Raw genomic sequence first — 24217 nt, 5'->3', positions numbered from 1 at the left:
CTGCGGACCCTCTTGCCTGCCATGAATTGATTAACGTGGACCCCGACTTAAACAAGTTGTAAAACTTATTCGGGTGTTACCATTTAGTGGTCAATTGTACGGAATATGTACTGAACTGTGCAATCTACTAATAAAAGTATCAATCCTCCTACCGGAGACACTGGCGGTCACCACACCCGTGGCCACACCCCTCCAACTTTCAGTTACTATATAATCTTACTAAAACACTAGTAACACAATAAGCAGATAAGGGATTTTCCAGAATTATCCTAGTAAATGTGTCTAAGAACATCTGAATCGCTCCCACTGCCCTCGCCTTTTTTTTTCTCATTTTTTTTCTCTAGTCTTTCACTCTCACTATCCTCATCCACAAATCGTTCATCCTCGCTCAAATTAATGGGGAAATCGTCGCTTTCTCGGTCCGAATCGCTCTCGCTGCTGGTGGCCATGATTGTAAACGATGTGAGGCGCTCCACAACCCGTGACGTCACGCGCACATCGTCTGCCACTTCCGGTACAGGCAAGGCTTTTTTATTAGCGACCAAAAGTTGCAAACTTTATCGTGGATGTTCTCTACTAAATCCTTTCAGCAAAAATATGGCGAAATGATCAAGTATGACACATAGAATGGACCTGCTATCCCCGTTTAAATAAGAAAATCTCATTTCAGTAGGCCTTTAAAGAGAAACTACAGTTTTAGACCTCCACTCCAGATCACACCTCAATCCAACCCACTTCTCCAAAGTGGGCTGGCTCAGGGTGGAGGACCGAGTAAAACAACTTGCACTGAGCCTGGTCTATAAAATCCGCTACACCCTCCTTGATACCGAAGTACATGTCAAACTACTTCCTTAACGTAAATGACCGCCAGGGGGAGCTCCACAAACCACGTTAAACCCAGATTCCGATCTATCAAAGGTCTTAACTCATTCTCTTTCTATGCCACATCAATGTGGAATGCACTCCCAACAGGTATAAAAGTAAGTGCATCTCTATATTCCTTCAAACCCGCTCTAAAACAACACCTCCAGACAACTTCAACACTTTACTAATACCCTCCTCCATTCACACCCCATCTCCCCGGATTATAAACAACTCAAATGTACTTCTAATGTATATACTTGTTCTTATGCTATGTGAACTCACTATGTTCTCTGCTGGCTGTACATATCCTACTAAATAAGACCTACACTGTTTCAATGTCCACATTTCTCTGTTGATGCAATTGTTGATGACTGAAGTTCTGATTTCAACCAAAGCTCCTCATCCCACCCCAGATTGTAAATAATGTAAATAATTCAATGTACATACTATGATGATTAACTTGTGTGATGACTGTATTATGTTGATAGTATATATTTGTACCATGAATTGATTAACCTGGACCCCGACTTAAACAAGTTGAAAAACTTATTGGGGTGTTACCATTTAGTGGTCAATTGTACGGAATATGTACTTTACTGTGCAATCTACTAATAAAAGTATCAATCAATCAAGTAGGAAGGTGCTAAAAATCTGGACGCCATCCATCGACCTCACCGTGATTGCCAGCTCTCCCTCAAAAAAAGAGGAGAGCAAGCTTGAACTAATTACACATCTTGTCAAGGATCGTTCCTGTTGTTGACACTCAAGGATGTTTGCCGAATTACCGCTAATCACTATCACAGGGGTGTCAAACCTACGGCCAGCTTTTATGCGTGATGAGTTTGCCAAGTATTATAATGAGCTGCATTATTTTTGGAATGAAAGACACTGCCGTTCTAAATGTGTCCACCGGATGTCACAATAGCAATTATGTTAGGACTAGCAAGAGGTCCCTCGACCCACATGAAACTTAAAACCTGCCGACTAGGGTTGTGGGGTATACCGGTGTTAGAATAGTACCGCGATACTAATGAATCATATTCCGTACTATGCGCACCTCTGTCATGTCATTGCTGGTTTTACGAGCAGAGGAGCATGTTCGGCAGCACACAATCACAGAGTACTTACAACCAGACATGGTGTGTAGACAGAAAAGGGAAAACGGACGCATTTTGGCTTAAAAACTGACGATAAAGGGGAAGTAATAATACTGAAACGCCCACCGGAAGATGAGCTTTCAAGGCCTACTGAAATGAGATGTTCTTATTTAAACGGGGATAGCAGGTCCATGCTATGTGTCATACTTGATCATTTCGCCATATTGCCGTATTTTTGCTGAAAGGATTTAGTAGAGAACATCGACGATAAGGTTTGCAACTTTTAAAAGCCTTGCCTGTACCGGAAGTAGCAGACGATGTGCGCGTGACGTCACGGGTTGTGGAGCTCCTCACATTGTTTACAATCATGGTCACCAGCAGCGAGAGCGATTCGGACCGAGAAAGCGACGATTTCCCCATTAAATTGAGCGAGGATGAAAGATTCGTGGATAGGGATAGTGAGAGTGAAGGTCTAGAAAAAAAAAAGAAGGCAGTGGGAGCGATTCAGATATTAGACAAATTTACTAGGATAATTCTGGAAAATCCCTTATCTGCTTATTGTGTTACTAGTGTTTTAGTAAGATTATATAGTCCTACCTGAAAGTCGGAGGGTACGACTATATGTCTATATAAGCATTTAAGTCTCACCTTAAAACTCATTTGTATACTCTAGCCTTTAAATAGACTCCCTTTTTAGACCAGTTGATCTGCCGTTTCTTTTCTTTTTCTCCTATGTCCCACTCTCCCTTGTGGAGGGGGTCCGGTCCGATCCGGTGGCCATGTACTGCTCGCCTGTGTATCGGCTGGGGACATCTCTGCGCTGCTGATCCGCCTCCGCTTGGGATGGTTTCCTGCTGGCTCCTCTGTGAACGGGACTCTCGCTGCTGTGTTAGATCCGCTTTGGACTGGACTCTCGCGACTGTGTTGGATCCATTATGGATTGAACTTTCACAGTATCATGTTAGACCCGCTCGACATCCATTGCTTTCCTCCTCTCCAAGGTTCTCATAGTCATCATTGTCACCGACGTCCCACTGGGTGTGAGTTTTCCTTGCCCTTATGTGGGCCTACCGAGGATGTGGTAGTGGTTTGTGCAGCTCTTTGAGACACTAGTGATTTAGGGCTATATAAGTAAACATTGATTGATTGATTGATATATATAAGCTGCCTCTTTGACAGCTGCAAGAGGAACGACACAAGCTCCGCTCATGTCTACGGTAAGAGCCGACTTATTACCACAATTGTCTCACCGAAACCTGCCGGTTGACATGTGGTAGAGAACCTTGTTCGCTTGACCGCTCTGTTCCATATTAAAGCTTCACCGTCATCTTTAGGGAATGTAAACAAAGAAACACCGGCTGTGTTTGTTTTGCTATAGCCGGCCGCAATACACTGCTTCCCACCTACATCTTTCTTCTTTGACGTCTCCATTATTAATTGAACAAATTGCAAAAGATTCAGCAACACAGATGTCCAGAATACTGTGTAATTATGCGATTAAAGCAGACGACTTTTAGCCGTGATCGGTGCTGGAAGAACATGTCCGCTACAACCGGTGAGGTCGATATTCCGCCACGTTTTCAACAGGATACCTCGCGGGAAATTTAAAATTGCAATTTAGTAAACTAAAAAGGCCGTATTGGCATGTGTTGCAATGTTAATATTTCATCATTGATATATAAACTATCAGACTGCGTGGTCGCTAGTAGTGGCTTTCAGTAGGCCTTTAAGACTTGGCTAGCGAGCTAAAGTTGGGACACTAATCCTTGTAACCATGGCGACAAATAAAGTAAGTTTCTTACGTGTATTATTATCACTGCAGGACGAGGAATAGCTAAACATGCTTCACTACACACCCTAGCTCAGCGACGTCAAAATGTAAACAAACGCCATTGGTGGATCCAGACCTAACATCCACTGTAATGATACCAAGTACAGTAGCGTATCTAGTCGATTCTACTATGATTACATCTTGTTTCATTTTTAAAATTGTTTTATTATGTTTATAAAGTCAGGAAATACGTCCATGGACACATGAGGACTTTGAATATGACCAATGTATGATCCTGTAACTACTTGGTATCGGATTGATACCTAAATTTGTGGTATCATCCAAAACTAATGTAAAGTATCAAACAACAGAAGAATAAGTGATTATTACATTTTAACAGAAGTGTAGATAGAACATGTTAAAAGAGGAAGTAAGCAGATATTAACAATAAATAAACAAGTGGATTAGTAATTCATTTTCTACCGATTGTCCTTAATAATTTAGAAAAAATAATAGGTAGATAAATGACACAATATGTTAGTGCATATGTCAGCAGTCAAATTAGGAGCCTTTGTTTACTTACTAATAAAAGACAAGATGTCTTGTATGTTCACTATTTTATTGAAGGACAAACTTGCGATAATAAACATGTACTGTAAGATTTTTTGTTAAAATAATGCAATTTTTTGTGGTCCTGTTTATGTAGAAAAGTATCGAAATAATTTTGGTATCGGTACAATACTACTTTGAACACATCGTTATTTAGCACAAGAAGAATACGTGGACATGACTAAGGAGGAGTTTACATGTCGTGTTTTGTAACTGCACCAATTTCCTCAGAATTTTCAACAAGCTTGAAGTGTTTTGTCCAGAGAGTTATTTGTGATTTGTACGTTTTCAGAATGTGCTTGTTCTATTTTGGGCCAGAGAAAAAAAAATCTGGAGTTGTCTTTATTTTTAAGTTATCATGCCTGTCAGAATAATTGTCATCATCATCATCATCTTCCGCTTATCCGAGGTCGGGTCGCGGGGGCAGCAGCCTAAGCAGGGAAACCCAGACTTCCCTCTCCCCAGCCACTTCGTCTAGCTCTTCCCGGGGGATCCAGCCGGGAGACATAGTCTTCCCAACGTGTCCTGGGTCTTCCCCGTGGCCTCCTACCGGTTGGACGTGCCCTAAACACCTCCCTAGGGAGGCGTTCGGGTGGCATCCTGACCAGATGCCCGAACCACCTCATCTGGCTCCTCTCCATGTGGAGGAGCAGCAGCTTTACTTTGAGCTTCTCACCCTATCTCTAAGGGAGAGACCCGAACTCATTTGGGCCGCTTGTACCCGTGATCTTATCCTTTCGGTCATGACCCAAAGCTCATGACCATAGGTGAGGATGGGAACGTAGATCGACCTGTAAATTGAGGGCTTTGCCTTCCGGCTCAGCTCCTTCTTCACCACAACGGATTGATACAACGTCCGCATTACAGAATAATTGTATTTAAGTTATCACAAAACTTTGTTTTTCAAGCAGACAAAAGTGGTCTTTGATCTTACCAAGCAGAGGGCATGTAAAACGCCGGTGTGTAGGATGGGAAGCGACATATAGGTGTCGGGTTTTTTTTCTATCTATTGTAATCCACAGGAAGATTTTAACTTGACCCGAGATCTACAAAGCGGAGAGGAAGCTGGTCCTGTCCGCCCTCCAGGCACCTTTTCTTTGAACCAAAGGCGACAACTTTTTTTACAAACTCCCTTCCTTTAGAAACAGCTGTTGCCATGTAATCAGGGAAAGTCCAAATAAAAGAGGAGGCGTACAATCTTTCGTCAGAGCGTGGTGGAAGACCGTACAAAGAGTACAGCCCAGATGTCTCTCCTCAATGAGCTAAATTGAATTTTGTCTCTGTTTAATTCCTTGCTTCTTGTCTGTTTAATATATGTTATCAGTGTTTGAGCCTGACAATACCATTCCGGCCCACTTTAGAATAAGTTTTCCTGAGCTAAAATGAGTTTGACACCCTCGCCTCCAAAATGACTTTTATCACAAAACTTTGTTTTTCAAGCAGACAAAAGCGGTCTTTGATCTTACCAAGCAGAGGGCATGTAAAACGCCGTTGCGTAGGATGGGAAGCGACATATAGGTGTCGTTTTTTTTTCTATCTATTGTAATCCACAGGAAGATTTTAACTTGACCCGAGATCTACAAAGCGGAGAGGAAGCTGGTCCTGTCCGCCCTCCAGGCACCTTTTCTTTGAACCAAAGGCGACGACTTTTTTTACAAACTCCCTTCCTTTTAGAAACAGCTGTTGCCATGTAATCAGGGAAAGTCCAAATAAAAGAGGAAGCGTACAATCTTTCGTCAGAGCGTGGTGGAAGACCGTACAAAGAGTACAGCCCAGATGTTTCTCCTCAATGAGCTAAATTGAATTTTGTCTCTGTTTAATTCCTTGCTTCTTGTCTGTTTAATATATGTTATCAGTGTTTGAACCTGACAATGCCATTCCGGCCCACTTTAGAATAAGTTTTCCTGAGCTAAAATGAGTTTGACACCCCCGCCTCCAAAATGACTTTTATCACAAAACTTTGTTTTTCAAGCAGACAAAAGCGGCCTTTGATCTTACCAAGCAGAGGGCATGTAAAACGCCGTTGTGTAGGATGGGAAGCGACAGATAGGTGTCGGGTTTTTTTCTATCTATTGTAATCCACAGGAAGATTTAAACTTGACCCGAGATCTACAAAGCGGAGAGGAAGCACCTTTTCTTTGAACCAAAGGCGACGACTTTTTTTACAAACACCCTTCCTTTAGAAACAGCTGTTGCCATGTAATCAGGGAAAGTCCAAATAAAAGAGGAGGCGTACAATCTTTCGTCAGAGCGTGGTGGAAGACCGTACAAAGAGTACAGCCCAGATGTTTCTCCTCAATGAGCTAAATTTGAATTTTGTCTCTGTTTAATTCCTTGCTTCTTGTCTGTTTAATATATGTTATCAGTGTTTGAGCCTGACAATGCCATTCCGGCCCACTTTAGAATAAGTTTTCCTGAGCTAAAATGAGTTTGACACCCCTGCCTCCAAAATGACTTGTGACCACGACGCGACTGCGCTCAGACCTGATGAAGCCCGTCTTGGGTCTGTGGATGAGGTGCATGCGGTAGGCGGTGAAGTCCTTCCAGCCCGTTTTGTTGGGGTCGTGCCACAATGTTCGTACCTGAGTCGAAGGGAAAAGCAAGTTTTTAAGACCAGAGACTCTTCCGGAAATAAATGTGTACCTAGGACTGGACTCATGCCTGGTTGCGGGTGTTGCCGGTGTGCCACAGAGCATTGCGAAGATATTCTCCCGGCCCTGTGGTGGAGTTGACTAGTTTAATGGAGACCCCCGCTGTCCCGAAAGCTTTGGATGGTCTCTTCTCCCAGTAGGCCTGCGACACCTGTGCTCAGGATTTTCAAAAGGAGAGACGTTAAATTGAATCAGGGTGATTAATTAGAGATGGCACAGGAGAAAAGGTGTAAAGACATCCATCCATCCATCCATTTTCTACCGCTTATTCCCTTTCGGGGTCGCGGGGGGCGCTGGCGCCTATCTCAGCTACAATCGGGCGGAAGGCGGGGTACACCCTGGACAAGTCGCAAAGACATGGTTTTAAATTGTCTTTTGCAATAAGAACTGCACTTTTTCCTATCAGTCTCAACCTCCATGTATGACTAGAAGACATGTTTTTCTTTTATCTTTTTTTTTTTTTTGCATTCTAATTGGTACTAGATGGGGCAATTCCTGAAGGAATGCTCCAATGTGGAAGTTGAACTGAAATGCTGACAGGATGTAGTATGAATAGTGTGCATGTTGGAATGGTTTGAATTTCCAGGAAAAACGGGAATTTGGTTTGGGACTTGTTGGAAAGTGTTAGTTTGAATGTCCCGGATGAGTGGAATGTTTTGAATAGGTTGAAAAATGTGGGAATTGTGCAACAATGTGTCTTGGCTGGGTGAGCAGGTGTCGGACACCTCAGTCACCTTGGACGTATCCTCGCTCATCCATGCGGACTGGACACAGGCCGAAAATGGAGTCGGCTGTCTTGGTTGCTTTGTTGGGTCTGCTCCTGTCTCTGGCCATGCTCCCTCCTCCCCAGCGGACGATGGCGTGGAACACCGCAGAGGCCACCACAGTGGATATGTTTCTTTTACTTTTTATTCATAGCTGTATGTAGAAGTATCTGGTTGTATCTGCTGCTTTAATGTCTTTAATGTCCTCTGTGTTCTTTGATGTTTGATGTTTCCCTCTTACACACATGGAAGAGGGATGTGTACCATGGCTATGAGTTGTTGTTTTTTCCCTTGGCCTCAGTCTGCACCCCCTCTCCAGGGCCCAGGCTAAGACCGATTTTTTATTTTTTTTTATTTTGTTTTAATCTTCTATTCCCCCTCCTTGTTTACCTGTATCTCATCTTTTTTGTAAGGGGCGCTGGAAGCCGGCAGACCCGTCAGCGATCCTGTTCTGTCTCCCTGTAATGTTTGTCTAAACTTGAATGGGATTGTGCTGAAAATTTTAATTTTCCTGAAGGAACTCTCCTGATGGAATAAATAAAGTACTATCTAATCTATCTAATCTAATCTAACAATGGGAACTTCCTGGAAATTTAGGAATTTTGGGAAAAGCTGGATTTTTGGGGGGGGAAATGATTAGGAGCATGAACGAGCTGAGTTGGTTGGTGTTGGAGTTGTTTAAATCGGGCAAGAAATGTTGAAGTAGTAACAGTTTTTTAATTGAAAATTTAATATGAGAGAATTTCGGGAAAACCGGGAATTTTTCAAGATCCTAAACCAACTTGTTTTTTGTCCCGACTAAGGAATGTTTTGACAGTGGATCAGTTGAAATGGCTTGAAAAATGTGAGAGGATTCAAAAAGGTTGGAAATAAGGTTGATAGAAATGTGTTGATAGTGTAAAAATTGTGGTTCAAATTTCCAGGATGAATTGAATGTGTAATGGTTTGACTCGGTTAAAAAATGTGGGGATTGTGGAAGTGCTGAAAATACAACCATCCTAGTGAGGGTGGACATTGAATACCACTGTTATGTTCTTATTTGCAACGTTTAGCAACAGTGCTACATGAAAACGCTCCAAAGCTCTTACAAAACCTGCTAAACTGACCAAAATACTGTTTACTACTATGAATATACCATTACCCGCATTGTTAGCCGCCTCTTATTTGCAATTCTTCACTATTTCGAAAGTGTGCTCATGTCTAAAGGATGATCAAAATCCCCCCTAAAAAGTGCAGTTCTTGTTTAAGGCCTACCACAGCTCAACATAGAAAAATAAGCATATCATGACAACTGCTGTCCAGTTGTCATATCTTGCAGGGCCAAGGACCGAACCCTGGGGAACGCCACACGTTACCTTAACGTAGTCCGAGGTCACATTGTTATGGGAGACACACTGCATCCTATCAGTAAGATAAGATAAGAGTTAAACCAGGATTTCCAGGATGAATTGAATGTGTAATGGTTTGACTCGGTTAAAAAATGTGGGGATTGTGGAAGTGCTGAAAATACAACCATCCTAGTGAGAGTGGACATTGAATACCACTGTTATGTTCTTATTTGCAACGTTTAGCAACAGTGCTACATGAAAACGCTCCAAAGCTCTTACAAAACCTGCTAAACCGACCAAAATACTGTTTACTACTATGAATATACCATTACCTGCATTGTTAGCCGCCTCTTATTTGCAATTCTTCACTATTTCGAAAGTGTGCTCATGTCTAAAGGATGATCAAAATCCCCCCTAAAAAGTGCAGTTCTTGTTTAAGGCCTACCGCAGCTCAACATTGAAAAATAAGCATATCATGACAGCTGCCGTCCAGTTGTCATATCTTGTTTTATTATCACATTTGCAAATATGACATAAGGTTGCAGCTACAGTTGCAAGTCCAAGACGTTAGATGGCAGTAGTGTTTAGTTGATGGTGTTTTTCTGTTTTTGTTTTGCCCTAAAAAGTGTAAATACTGTAAGTATTGTACCTATTACGCACCAGCTATTTGATTTTAACATTAACAAACTTGGAGGTGTTGAAATTGCTAATGATAACCTATAGCAATTCAATAGCAAAGCCAATGTATATTAGCATCAAGCTCACACATTTTTGGAAAAAGTGAAGCCTTACCGGGTTTGATACCCATGCCTCGTTTTTAATACTGACTCTATTGTTATACCTAGAATTTGTAATTCCAGCGTGTGAATTCCTTAAGTTGAATCAGTTGAGAAATGTGGGATATGGAGAGGTTTGTATATTGCCCGTTCATTTTCAGTGGGGGGAAATTCCTGGTAATTCCGGGTAATCAGGGAATTTTCGGAATGAATATCCAGCGTGAGTGGAGTATGTGGATGTTGGAACGGTTCAAATCGGATGAGAAATGTAAAATATGCAGTCGATTGTATACTTCCTATTCATTTTCAATGGAGTAGAAAATGACCGGAAATCAGGGAATTATGGGAAAGGGAAAAAACACGTTTTGCATTCGCTATATCGGAAGAGAAGTGTGGGTGGATGGTTGAAAGGTGGGAATTGGGTTGAAAACATTTGAAATATTTAGAGAGTTTAGGGTTGTCAGGCTTGTCCCTGACAGTTTTGTCTATGTCTTAGTTTTCCTCTGCATTTGTCTTTGTTTCCTGTCCTTTAGTTCCTGTCAGCACTCTTATTTTGGTTCTGTTTCCTGTTTGTCTCCATGAGTGCTGTGTCCCCTCAGCTGTGGCTGATCGGCACCTGGCCACACCTGGTGTCAATCAGCCAACCACTATTTAGACCTGTTTTCTCCTCCAGTCAGTGCTGGATTATTGAAGTGTCGTGTCGATGTCATTGTGCTACTATTTGTCCTTGTCGTCGTAGCGGTAAGCTGTTCCTGTTAGCTATTTGTAGTTTGCGTTCTCCTTGCTCTTTTGTTTTGTTTTAGTGTTTAAATTAAAACCATTTTTTCTTACTCAATGCCTGCCTCCTTCTCTGCACCTTGGGGTTCGTCACAAACTAAACCTGACAGAAAAATCCAGCCAAATTCGAACCCCGTAGAGATGTCTATGGGAGAGAGGGTTAATTTTGCTTTAAAATTAATGGCCAAATCGAGGAAAAACTAAGACATAGACCAAACTGTCAGGGACAAGCCTGACAAAGGTATTGTTGAACTATAAACACGTCCATTCAGTTGAATGGGAATTTAATGGAAATAAAGCGACAATTTCCCCATTAATTTGAGCGAGGGTGAAAGATTCGTGGATGAGGAAAGTGAGAGTGAAGGACTAGAAAAGAAAAAAAAAAAGGGAAAAAAAAGATTATACAGTGGGAGCGATTCAGATGTTATTAGACAAATTTACTAGGATAATTCTGAGTTGAGTTTTCAAGTGGGCTTCACGGTGGCAGAGGGGTTAGTGCGTCTGCCTCACAATACGAAGGTCCTGCAGTCCTGGGTTCAAATCCAGGCTCGGGATCTTTCTGTGTGGAGTTTGCATGTTCTCCCCGTGACTGCGTGGGTTCCCTCCGGGTACTCCGGCTTCCTCCCACTTCCAAAGACATGCACCTGGGGATAGGTTGATTGGCAACACTAAATTGGCCCTAGTGTGTGAATGTTGTCTGTCTATCTGTGTTGGCCCTGCGATGAGGTGGCGACTTTTCCAGGGTGTACCCCGCCTTCCGCCCGATTGTAGCTGAGATATGCGCCAGCGCCCCCCGCAACCCCGAAAGGGAATAAGCGGTAGGAAATGGATGGATGGATGTGGGAAATTAGGGAAAACTGGGTATTGTTTTAAATATCGATACGAGCACAATTGCCCGAGATGATATGAATGGGGTTGCTGTTTTTGAATCGCTTGAAAAATTTTGACAAAGTGATAGTTTTAATTGAGAATGAGTATTCCTGGAATTTTGGGGAAAAACGGGCATTTGTACAAAAATAAAAATGGTGATTTTGTTGTCCCGACTGAGAGGAATGTTTTGAAAGTGGAATGGTCAAAAACGGTTGAAAAATGTGGTCCGCGAAAACTTTCTAGCAAGAGGTAAAAATACGGCTTTGGAGAACTGGGAATTCCTGGAATTTTTTTTGAACTTGGAAAATGGTAGTTTGATTTGTCTAAGGTGAGTGAAGTGTTTGGATGGTGAAACTGGTTAAAATGGGGTTAGAAATGTGGTAATTGTGCCAGTTCGAAAAATGGCCGATTTTATTTTAATGGGAAAGATTTCCCAGAGCACCGGAATATTTCTGGAAAATGGTAGTTTGATTGTCAAAGGTGAGTGGAGTGTTATCCATGCGTTTGTTACGTCTCGTCTTGATTACTGTAACGTATTATTTTCGGGTCTCCCCATGTCTAGCATTAAAAGATTACAGCTGGTACAAAATGCGGCTGCTAGACTTTTGACAAGAACAAGAAAGTTTGATCATATTACGCCTGTACTGTATATACCTTTATATACATATATACATACATATATACCTATACTGTATATACCTTTATATACATACATATATACCTGTACTGGCTCACCTGCACTGGCTTCCTGTGCACTTAAGATGTGACTTTAAGGTTTTACTACTTACATATAAAATACTACACGGTCTAGCTCCAGCCTATCTTGCCGATTGTATTGTACCATATGTCCCGGCAAGAAATCTGCCTTCAAAAGACTCCGGCTTATTAGTGATTCCTAGAGCTCAAAAAAAAGTGTGCGGGCTATAGAGCGTTTTCCGTTCGGGCTCCAGTACTCTGGAATGCCCTCCCGGTAACAGTTCGAGATGCCACCTCAGTAGAAGCATTTAAGTCTCATCTTAAAACTCATCTGTATACTCTAGCCTTTAAATAGACCTCCTTTTTAGACCAGTTGATCTGCCGCTTCTTTTCTTTCTCCTATGTCCCCCCCTCCCTTGTGGAGGGGGTCCGGTCCGATGACCATGGATGAAGTACTGACTGTCCAGAGTCGAGACCCAGGATGGACCGCTCGTCGGGACCCAGGATGGACCGCTCGCCTGTATCGGTTGGGGACATCTCTACGCTGCTGATCCGCTTGAGATGGTTTCCTGTGGACGGGACTCTCACTGCTGTCTTGGAGCCACTATGGATTGAACTTTCACAGTATCATGTTAGACCCGCTCGACATCCATTGCTTTCGGTCCCCTAGAGGGGGGGGGTTGCCCACATCTGAGGTCCTCTCCAAGGTTTCTCATAGTCAGCATTGTCACTGGCGTCCCACTGGATGTGAATTCTCCCTGCCCACTGGGTGTGAGTTTTCCTTGCCCTTTTGTGGGTTCTTCCGAGGATGTTGTAGTCACAATGATTTGTGCAGTCCTTTGAGACATTTGTGATTTGGGGCTATATAAATAAACATTGATTGATTGATTGATTGATTGATTGGATGGTGAAACTGGTTACAATCGGGGGAGAAATGTGGTAATTGTGTCAGTTTGAAAAATGGCCGATTTATTTCAATGGGAAAAATGTACCGGAGCACCGGAATATTTCTGAAAAATGTATTTGGTGAGCACACGATTCCCGGTCGAGCCGAACGTTTTGATGATGGAACGGTTCCGATCGAATGAAAACTTTGGGCTGTGGATCGTGCCAAACTTTTGTGCATTTGGAAGCATACTGAATACTTTGATGAATTGCTGGTGTGCCGTGGGAGATGATCTAATTTCACATATTTGGGGTAAAAAAATTTTTTTGCAAACCAGTAATTGTAGTCGGCAAATGATGTGTTGTTGTTAAGTGTCTGTGCCGTCAAGAGCGCGGCAGAGTAACCGTGTAATACTCTTCCGTATCAATAGGCGGCAGCCGGTAGCTAATTGCTTTGTAGATGTCGGAAACAGCGGGAGGCAGCGTGCAGGTAAAAAGGTGTCTAATGCTTAAAATGGATATAAACAAAGGGCCGTTGTCCCTAAGAAAAGGCATTGAAGCTTAGGGAAGGCTATGCAGAACCAAACTAAAACTGAACTGGCTACAAAGTAAACAAAAACAGAATGCTGGACGACAGCAAAGACTTACTGTGGAATCCAAAAAGTACAACATGACAATCAACAATGTCCCCACAAAGAAGGATGAAAACAACTGAAATTATTCTTGATTGCTAAAACAAAGTATATGCGGGAAATATCGCTCAAAGACATGAAACTGCTACAGGAAAATACCCAAAGAAGAGAAAAATACACCAAAATAGGAGCGCAAGACAAGAGGTAAAACACTACACACAGGAAAACAGCAAAAAAGTCCAAATAAGTCAGGGGGTGATGTGACAGGTCATGATAGTACACCTGCTTTGAGACAAGAGCTATAGTGATGCATGCTTGGTTATGCTTTAAAGCAGGGGTCACCAACACCAGGTAGCCCGTAAGGACCAGATGAGTCCCCCGCTGGCCTGTTCTAAAAATAGCTCAAATAGCAGCACTTACCAGTGAGCTGCATCTATTTTTTTTTAATTTTACTTATTTACTAGCAAGCTGGTTTGCTTTGGTCAACATTTTTAATTCTAAGAGAGACAAAACTCAAATAGAATTTGAAAATCCAAGAAAATATTTTAAAGACTTGGTCTAAGCTTGTTTGAATAAAGTCATTTATTTTTTGACTTTGCTTCTTATAACTTTCAGAAAGACAATTTTAGAGAAAAAATACAACCTTGAAAATTATTTTAGGATTTTCAAACACTTTTACCTTTTAAATTCCTTCCTCTTCTTTCCTGACAATTTAAATCAATGTTCAAGTAAATTTTATTTTTTTATTGTAAAGAATACTAAATAATAAAAGGGACGGCGTGGCACAGTGGGAGAGTGGCCGTCCGCAACCCGAGGGTCCCTGGTTCAATCCCCACCTAGTACCAACCTCGTAACGTCCGTTGTGTCCTGAGCAAGACACTTCAGCCTTGCTCCTGATGAGTGCTGGTTAGCGCCTTGCATGGCAGCTCCCTCCATCAGTGTGTAAATGTGGAAGTAGTGTCAAAGTGCTTTGAGTACCTTGAAGGTAGAAAAACGCTATACAAATACAACTCATTTATCATTTATTTATCATTTATATACAGTATATGGTATTAATTAAAACATTAATTTCATATACTTTTTGTTTTGAATACAATGTTATGTAATTCTTTGTTTTGATTTTTTTTTTTGTCTTGTTTTGATAGGATTGTTTTTCATAAGACACTGTTTTTGTCTTGTTTTAAAATTGTATTACATTACATTGTTTTTTTGTGAATATTCTAAAAAAAAATTTACAATGTGTATTATTAAGGATGTCTTTTTTTTCAATATCAGTCCATTTTTTTTTTTTGCCTGAAAGCGAGCTTCTTGAGGCAGTGCTCGAATGGCCTTCAGGTCCCTTAGTGCCCCCTTTTGCTTTATTTTTTTAACAGCCAGTTAGTCTTTGAGTACCTTGAAGGTAGAAAAGCGCTATACAAGTACAACCCATTTATCATTTATTTAAATACATTTTTATTTAATTCTTCATTTTAGCTTCCGTTTTTTCGACAAAGAATATTTGTGAAATATTTCTTCAAACTTGTTATGATTAAAATTCAAAAAAAATATATTCTGGCAAAAATAGAAAATCTGTAGAATCAAAGTTAAATCTGATTTCAAAGTCTTATGAATTTCTTTTCAAATTTTTGTTCTGGAAAATCTAGAGGAAATAATAATTTTTCTTTTTTAGAAATATAGCTCGGTCCAATTTGTTGTATATTCTAACAAAGTGCAGATGGGATTTTAACCTATTTAAAACATGTCATTAAAAATATATGTTTATTGTAAGAAATCATTGAGATGTTTAGTGTTTCCACAAAGATAAATATCATTAATTATTAATAATAACTAGGGCTGGGCAACGATTAAAAATGTTAATCGAAGTTAATCGCACTATTTCTCCGATTAATCGCGATTAACTGCATTGTATACGCAAAGCCCAATAATGAATTCAAAAGTAGTGTGTAGTGCACCTTTATTGGAATATTCTCCCACATGAACAAAAGCGCCAAAACATTTGTTGTGCAAACACAATTTAAATCAGTCCTTGTTAAACAGTAGCAGTTAAATAGCATATTTGATGAAAATCAACTCCAAAAAATGTAAATACAAACATTTAAGCTTATTGCCACTGCCAGGGTATTTAAGTTATCCTGTTTGTTATGGAAAATAAATATAATCTACATACAAATCTCTGAGCCACAATCATAACATCTGAACAGGCAATTTCTGAGGTAACAGCAGAAACATTTTTTTTTTATCAGGGATCTTATGTTTAAAAAACCTATATTATAGGTAGTGGGCTGTTTTAGGGAATTTTGGATCAAATTATCCGTAGTAGCAATATTAATAATGTTGTGTTTATTCTGCGTAGTGCACTTAAAATAATTATGACCATATCTAGGAATTGATATGATGGGAATTTTCCGATTGTTTGCTTGGTGCTTTGATAAACTGAAGGCATCATATACATGGTACTATATTGTGATGTTATGAGCCAGGGAAAAAAAGAACTACCCTACCCAGCATGCAACAGGAGTGACGAGCATGCGTGGTAGCCCGGTATAGGTTGTGTCGCCATGACAACATCTTGTATGTTGTGATATGCACGCTCTGAAAGTAAACGTTAAGAACTCAGCCAACACTCCTGGTCTGCATTATTCATAAATAGACAGACAACACATATACTCCGCTGCTTCACAGGCCGCTGGATGTAGCCGGCAAAGTATTCCCATGCTAGCTAGCCGCTCTAGCAAGCACGCCTCATTCAGTCCAAAACGGCCCGATCTATCCACATCCAGAATTGTCTGGCGGTCGTAAGTGATCCCGGAGTGACCACGCTGTAAGCCAGCCAGGAAATTTGCAGAATTGTCCGGTATTTTTGCCAAATGTTCCATCTTTACCAAGAGCCCTTCGACGCCATCTTGTTAAGAAAAGGCGTTAACAAAATAAAAGCATGTAAACAACATACGCAAATGTGCGATAAAATAATTGTCGGCGTTAATAGATTGATGAGTTAACGCGCAATTAAATAAATAAGTAATAAATAAATGGGTTGTACTTGTATAGCGCTTTTCTACCTTCAAGGTACTCAAAGCGCTTTGACACTACTTCCACATTCACCCATTCACACACTGATGGAGGGAGCTGCCATGCGAGGCGCCAACCAGCACCCATCAGGAGCACGGGTGAAGTGTCTTGCTCAGGACACAACGGACGTGACGAGGTTGGTACTAGGTGGGAATTGAACCAGGGACCCTCGGGTTGAGCACGGCCACTCTTCCACTGCGCCACGCCGTCCCTGTTAACGCAATTTACGCATTAATTTGCCCACTCCTAATAATATAGTTAAAGGTAAATCGAGCAAATTGGCTATTTCTGGCAATTTATTTAAGTGTGTATCAAACTGGTAGCCCTTCGCATTAATCAGTACCCAAGAAGTAGTGAAGTGAATTATATTTATATAGCGTTTTTCTCAAGTGACTCAAAGCGCTTTACATAGTGAAACCCAATATCTAAGTTACATTTAAACCAGTGTGGGTGGCACTGGGAGCAGGTGGGTAAAGTGTCTTGCCCAAGGACACAACGGCAGTGACTAGGATGGCCGAAGCGGGAATCGAACCTGCAACCCTCAAGTTGCTGGCACGGCCGCTCTACCAACCAAGTAGATCTTGGTTTCAAAAAGATTGGTGACCCCTGGTTTAAAGTCATATCCAACAATCGCGACAACGACTTTTTACTGTCAACTGAGTTTCGTTTTTGTAATAATTTCTGCTGGTGGTGTGTCTCCGCATTTTTTTTCAACGCTAAAAAATGTGAAAAAAAGGTTGAAAATCAGCGATGTCGAGGACAAACCTGCTTCCACATGACCACGTAGAAGCGTCGACTGGACTGATAGCCAAAGACGACGCCGGCGTAGTCGTCATCTCGGTCGGTGTTGACGTAAAAGGTCACGCTGAAGTCCACCGCGTTGAACTTGTCATATCCTGTTGGAAGTTTTCCCATGATCAGCATTTATCGTTCAGGGGTTGGAGGGAGGGAATTTGATGGTGTCGACCTAGAGCGATGCCAGGGTCAGAGTTGGTGGTCTGCAGGAGCTCGGTGCCCTGACTACGGATCACCCACAGCGGGTCGGACTGGGCGGTGCCTTTAGGGTCCAACAGAACCACCTGAAACTTCCGAAAGTCCGTCGACTTGATGTCGTGGTTGAGAGGACAGGGATCCAGCGCGTCCGGAATGCTGTCGTTGTCGAAGTCGTCAAAGCAGGCGTCTCCGCTGCCGTCGCCTGAGAGACCAAGAGAATGTGGAGTCGTTGTCGAAAGTTTACATACACTTGTGGAGGACATAATGTCATGGCTGTGTTGAGTTTCTAATCAGTTCTACAACTCGTATTTTTTTTGTGATAGAGCGATTGGAGCACATACTTGTCGGTCACAAAAAAAAACATGGAGTTTGGTTCTTTTATCAATCAATCAATGTTTACTTATATAGCCCTAAATCACTAGTGTCTCAAAGGGCTGCACAAACCACTACGACATCCTCGGTAGGCCCACATAAGGGCAAGGAAAACTCACACCCAGTGGGACGTCGGTGACAATGATGACTATGAGAACCTTGGAGAGGAGGAAAGCAATGGATGTCGAGCGGGTCTAACATGATACTGTGAAAGTTCAATCCACAATGGATCCAACACAGTCGCGAGAGTCCAGTCCAAAGCGGATCCAACACTGCAGCGAGAGTCCCGTTCACAGGAAACCATCCCAAGCGGAGGCGGATCAGCAGCGCAGATATATACACAGGCGAGCAGTACATGGCCACCGGATCGGACCGGACCCTCTCCACAGGGGAGAGTGGGACATAGAAGAAAAAGAAAAGAAACGGCAGATCAACTAGTCTAAAAAGGGAGTCTATTTAAAGGCTAGAGTATACAAATGAGTTTTAAGGTGAGACTTAAATGCTTCTACTGAGGTGGCATCTCGAACTGTTACCGGGAGGGCATTCCAGAGTACTGGAGCCCGAACGGAAAACGCTCTATAGCCCGCAGACTTTTTTTGGGCTTTGGGAATCACTAACAAGCCGGAGTCCTTTGAACGCAGATTTCTTGCCGGGACATATGGTACAATACAATCGGCAAGATAGGATGGAGCTAGACCGTGTAGTATTTTATACGTAAGTAGTAAAACCTTAAAGTCACATCTTAAGTGCACAGGAAGCCAGTGCAGGTGAGCCAGTACAGGTATATATGTATGTATATATGTATATAAAGGTATATACAGTACAGGTATATATGTATGTATATATGTATATAAAGGTATATACAGTATAGGTATATATGTATGTATATATGTATATAAAGGTATATATAGTACAGGTATATATGTATGTATATAAAGGTATATACAGTATAGGTATATATGTATATAAAGGTATATACAGTACAGGTATATATGTATGTATATATGTATATAAAGGTATATACAGTACAGGCGTAATGTGATCAAACTTTCTTGTTCTTGTCAAAAGTCTAGCAGCCGCATTTTGTACCAACTGTAATCTTTTAATGCTAGACATGGGGAGACCCGAAAATAATACGTTACAGTAATCGAGGCGAGACGTAACAAACGCATGAGTTTATGAGTTTATGAGTTTATTATGGCTCTACTGAAAATGTGAGCAAATCTGCTGGGTCAAAAGTATACAAACCCCGTTTCCATATGAGTTGGGAAATTGTGTTAGATGTAAATATAAACGGAATACAATTTTTTGAAAATCCTTTTCAACCCATATTCAGTTGAATATGCTACAAAGACAACATATTTGATGTTCATTTTCATAAACTTTTTTTTTTTTTTTTTGCAAATAATAATTAACTTTGAATTTCATGGCTGCAACATTTGCCAAAGTAGTTGGGAAAGGGCATGTTCACCACTGGGTTACATGACCTTTTCTTTTAACAACACTCTAAATGTTTGGGAACTGAGGAAACTAATTGTTGAAGCTTTGAAAGTGGAATTCTTTCCCATTCTTGTTTTATGTAGAGCAGGGGTGCCCATTATGTCGATCGCGAGCTACCAGTCGACTGCGGGGGGTGTGTCAGTCGATCTCCAGCCAGGCTTTTAAAAAAAATAGACCTAAAAATGAGTGATCATCAATCTTCACCAAGACGTCACTTAAATGACATTCACGGTACCGGAGGGTCTTGTGAGATGACGCTGGCTGCTGCAAGATCATTATTATGAAAATATGACCGAGAGGAAGGCCAGAAACACTTTTTATTTCAACAGACTCTCGCGCCGTACCTTCCGTCAAAACTCTAAAGGCCGACTGCACATTTCCTATCTTCACAATAAAAGCCCTGCTTCATGCTGCCTGCGCTAACTAAATACAGAGTCTCGGAAAACTGGCGTGCACAAGCGATCCCTCAGAAAGCTGGCGTGCACATCACTTGTGCACGCCAGCTTTCCGAGACTCTTATTTTGTTAGCGCAGGCAGCATGAAGCAGGGCTTTTATTGTGAAGATAGGAAATGTCCAGTCGGCCTTTAGAGTTTTGACGGAAGGGACGGCTCGAAAGTCTGTTGAAATAAAAAGTTTCTCGCCTTCCTCTCTGTCATTTTTTCATAATAATGAACTGGCAGCAGCCAGCGTCATCTCACAAGACCCTCGGGTGCCGTGAATGTCAATCAAGCAAGCTACGGAATTTGCCGCCAATGTTTTTCTTGTAAAGTGTATGGAAGCTGGATGAATTAGATGCCAAAAACCAACCACTTTCATGTGGTATTGTACAGAAAGGACAACTTTTTTTCTCCTCCATTTGAAAATGTGGGCGTTATCATCATTACTGTCTGATTCCAATCAATGCAAGTCATCAGAATCAGGTAATACACCAACTTATATTCTTGTCTTTGTGAAAGAAAGACATCTATATGTGTTACACATGCTTGTATTATCATTAAACACATTTAACTTGTTTACAAAAATGTCTCTTTCATAAATAAATAAATATAAATGATATATATAAATGAGGTAGATCCCCTCGAGTTGGTCAATTGAAAAGTAGCTCGCCTGCAGAAAAAGTGTGGGCACCCCTGATGTAGAGCTTCAGTCGTTCAACAGTCCGGGGTCTCCGCTGTTGTATTTTACGCTTCATAATGCGCCACACATTTTCGATGGGGGACAGGTCTGGACTACAGGCAGGCCAGGAAAGTACCTGCACTCTTTTTTTCACAAAGCCAGGCTGTTGTAACACTTGCTGAATGTGGCTTGGCATTGTTTTGCTAAAATAAGCAGGGGCGTCCATGAAAAAGACAGCGCTTAGATGGCAGCATATGTTGTTCCAAAACCTGTATGTACCTTTCAGCATTAATGGTGCCTTCACAGATGTGTAAGTTACCCATGCCTTGGGCACTAATGCACCCCCATACCATCACAGATGCTGGCTTTTGAACTTAGCGTCGATAACAGTCTGGATGGTTCGCTTCCTTTTTGGTCCGGATGATCGAATATTTCCAAAAACAATTTGAAATGTGAACTCGTCAGACCACAGAACACTTTTCCACTTTGCATCAGTCAATCTTGGATGATCTCGGGCCCAGAGATGCCGGTTGCGTTGCTGGATGTTGTTGATAAATGGCTTTCGCTTTGCATAGTAGAGCTTTAACTTGCACTTACAGATGTAGCGACAAACTGTATTTAGTGACAGTGGTTTCTGAAGTGTTCCTGAGCCTATGTGGTGATATCCTTTAGAGATTGTTGTCGGTTTTTTGATACAGTGCCGTCCGAGGGATCAAAGGTCACGGTCATTCAATGTTGGTTTCCGGCCATGCCGCTTACGTGGAGTGATTTCTCCAGATTCTCTGAACCTTTTGATGATATTATGGAGCGTAGATGTTGAAATCCCTAAATGTCTTGCAATTGCACTTTGAGAAACGTTGTTCTTAAACTGTTTGACTATTTGCTCACGCAGTTGTGGACAAAGGGGTGTACCTCGCCCCATCCTTTCTTGTGGAAGAGTAAGCACTTTTTGGGAAGCTGCTTTTATACCCAATCATGGCACCCACCTGTTCCCAATTAGCCTGCACACCTGTGGGATGTTCCAAATAAGTGTCTGATGAGCATTCCTCAACTTTATCAGTATTTATTGCCACCTTTCCCAACTTCTTTGTCACGTATTGCTGGCATCAAATTCTAAAGTTATTGATTATTTGCACACAAAAAAAACGTTTATGAGTTAGAACATCAAATATGTTGTCTTTGTAGCATATTCAACTGAATATGGGTTGAAAATTACTTGCAAATCGTTGTATTCTGTTTATATTTACATCTAACACCATTTCCCAACTCATATGGAACCAAGACCCAACCTCCGGGCTGACGATTGTAGGTTGTCCTGAAGAATTTGGGGGTAATCATCTGTTAGAATAAATGTTTCTAAATGATCACCAAAACTTTGTGTTACATTGTTCCTATGAGAAGAACAAAGGCTGATTTGGGAACCTACCAAGAGTAAGGCTCGTAAAACTCCGCTGTGTAGAGAAGCCAGATGAAGGTGTTCCTGTGTCTTTCATGTATTCGAATCAAACAGAAAAATATTGTCTTTCCCAAGGTTTTTAGAAGCGAGGAGGAGGCAGGACTTCCTTTTTCCACTGTTTTACGAACATCTCTTTGAAGTCTTTCACCAACCTCTTCTTTGAACTGTTATACGACCTTTTCAGTGAACTGTATATGACCCTCGTCCCTTAGAAACAGCTGTTGACATGTGGTCAGAGAAAGTCCAAATAAAGCGGGAGAAATACAATCTTTCGCCAGAGCGTGGGTGACACTGTAGGACAGGGGTAGGGAACCTATGGCTCTAGGGCCAGATGTGGCTCTTTTGATGACTGCATCTGGCTCTCGGAAAAATCTTAGCTGACATTGCTTAACGCGATAATTATGAATAATTTTGCTGGTAATCACAGTGCTAAAAATAACGTGCAAAATACAAAAAATTCTCATGCATTTAAATCCATCCATCCGTTTTGTACCGCACCTGTTCAAGAAGTCGCATTAATGGTAAGAAGTATTTTATGTCACGATGGGGGGGGGTTACAGCTTGCTGCGGGGAAGGCAGACGGACTACTCGGGACATGGCATTTAGGTAAAAACATGATTTAATTTTAACAAAAAAAAATATACAAACAAAAATCGCTCACAGCGGAGGCACAACTTGGGCGAAGGAACAAAACTAACGCATAAACAGACTTCGAACATAAATCAAACAAAACTTACTTGGCATGGCAAGTAGAAGCATTTAAGTCTCACCTTAAAACTCATCTGTAGAAGCATTTAAGTCTCACCTTAAAACTCATCTGTATACTCTAGCCTTTAAATAGACCTCCTTTTTAGACCAGTTGATCTGCCGCTTCTTTTCTTTCTCCTATGTCCCCCCCTCCCTTGTGGAGGGGGTCCGGTCCGATGACCATGGATGAAGTACTGGCTATCCAGAGTCGAGACCCAGGATGGACCGCTCGCCTGTATCAATTGGGGACGTCTCTACGCTGCTGATCCGCTTGAGATGGTTTCCTGTGGACGGGACTCTCGCTGCTGTCTTGGATCCGCTTGAACTGAACTCTCGCGGCTGTGTTGGAGCCACTATGGATTGAACTTTCACAGTATCATGTTAGACCCGCTCGACATCCATTGATTTCGGTCCCCTAGAGGGGGGGGGGTTGCCCACATCTGAGGTCCTCTCCAAGGTTTCTCATAGTCAGCATTGTCACTGGCGTCCCACTGGATGTGAATTCTCTCTGCCCACTGGGTGTGAGTTTTCCTTGCCCTTTTGTGGGTTCTTCCGAGGATGTTGTAGTTGTAATGATTTGTGCAGTCCTTTGAGACATTTGTGATTTGGGGCTATATAAATAAACATTGATTGATTGATTGATGGCATGAAGCACGAAACTAGGGCAAGGCATGAAACAGGTCAGCACAGGGCGACTGACTGGCAAAGACGAGCTTAAATACTGCCTCTGATTAATGCTCGGGAAGCAGGTGAGCGGGCATTTTGTCCACCAGAGACAGGGGGACAAAATGAGTAACCAAGGAAACCAGACAAGGGAGTGGAACAAAACAGGAACTTAAAGAGTCCAAAGGACAAACAGCACAGGGCCAAACAAAAACATGATCAACAGACATGACATTTGATTTATTATTGGTTAGCTTCAGAATAACAATGTTATTAAAAAGAATAAGAGACTTATTATACTCTAAAAATGTTGGTCTTACTTAAAAATGCACACATTTAGTTGTATTCATTGTTAAAAAATACGATATGGCTCTCACGGGAATACATTTTGAAATATTTGGCTTTCATGGGTCTCAACCCCTGCTGTAAGAGGTTACAGGTCGACACGTTTTCTTCTTAATTGAGCCAAATTGAATTCTGACTGATTATTTTCTTTGCCTCTTGTCTTGTTTAACAGATGTCATCAGTGTTTGAACCTGACATCCTCCTTTTCCATTGTCCCATTTACTCTCTGTAAAGC

General features: G+C 41.6%; 1 protein-coding gene and 1 long non-coding RNA gene across 3 annotated transcripts in view; one reads left to right on the top strand and one right to left on the bottom strand.

Moving 5' to 3' along the window:
• LOC133557228 (thrombospondin-2-like) overlaps positions 1 to 24217 on the bottom strand; it is a 72066-nt gene that overhangs the window by 3151 nt on the left and 44698 nt on the right. For both annotated transcript variants that reach the window (XM_061907534.1, XM_061907535.1), the window contains exons 15-18: positions 17757 to 17984; positions 17555 to 17685; positions 7003 to 7143; positions 6826 to 6923 (exon numbers count right to left, since the gene is read on the bottom strand). In XM_061907534.1, coding sequence (XP_061763518.1) covers positions 6826 to 6923; positions 7003 to 7143; positions 17555 to 17685; positions 17757 to 17984 — 598 coding nt within the window. The remainder of the gene's footprint in view (positions 1 to 6825; positions 6924 to 7002; positions 7144 to 17554; positions 17686 to 17756; positions 17985 to 24217) is intronic.
• Positions 1 to 24217, top strand: part of LOC133557231 (uncharacterized) — a 49914-nt gene that overhangs the window by 10610 nt on the left and 15087 nt on the right. The gene's annotated exons all lie outside the window — the stretch shown is intronic.

This window comes from Nerophis ophidion, linkage group LG08 (genome assembly GCF_033978795.1).
Source record: "Nerophis ophidion isolate RoL-2023_Sa linkage group LG08, RoL_Noph_v1.0, whole genome shotgun sequence".
Classification (NCBI taxonomy): Eukaryota; Metazoa; Chordata; class Actinopteri; order Syngnathiformes; family Syngnathidae; genus Nerophis; species Nerophis ophidion.
The sequence above is the reverse complement of the archived record's forward strand: the minus strand, read 5'-3'. Positions and strand labels throughout refer to the sequence as shown.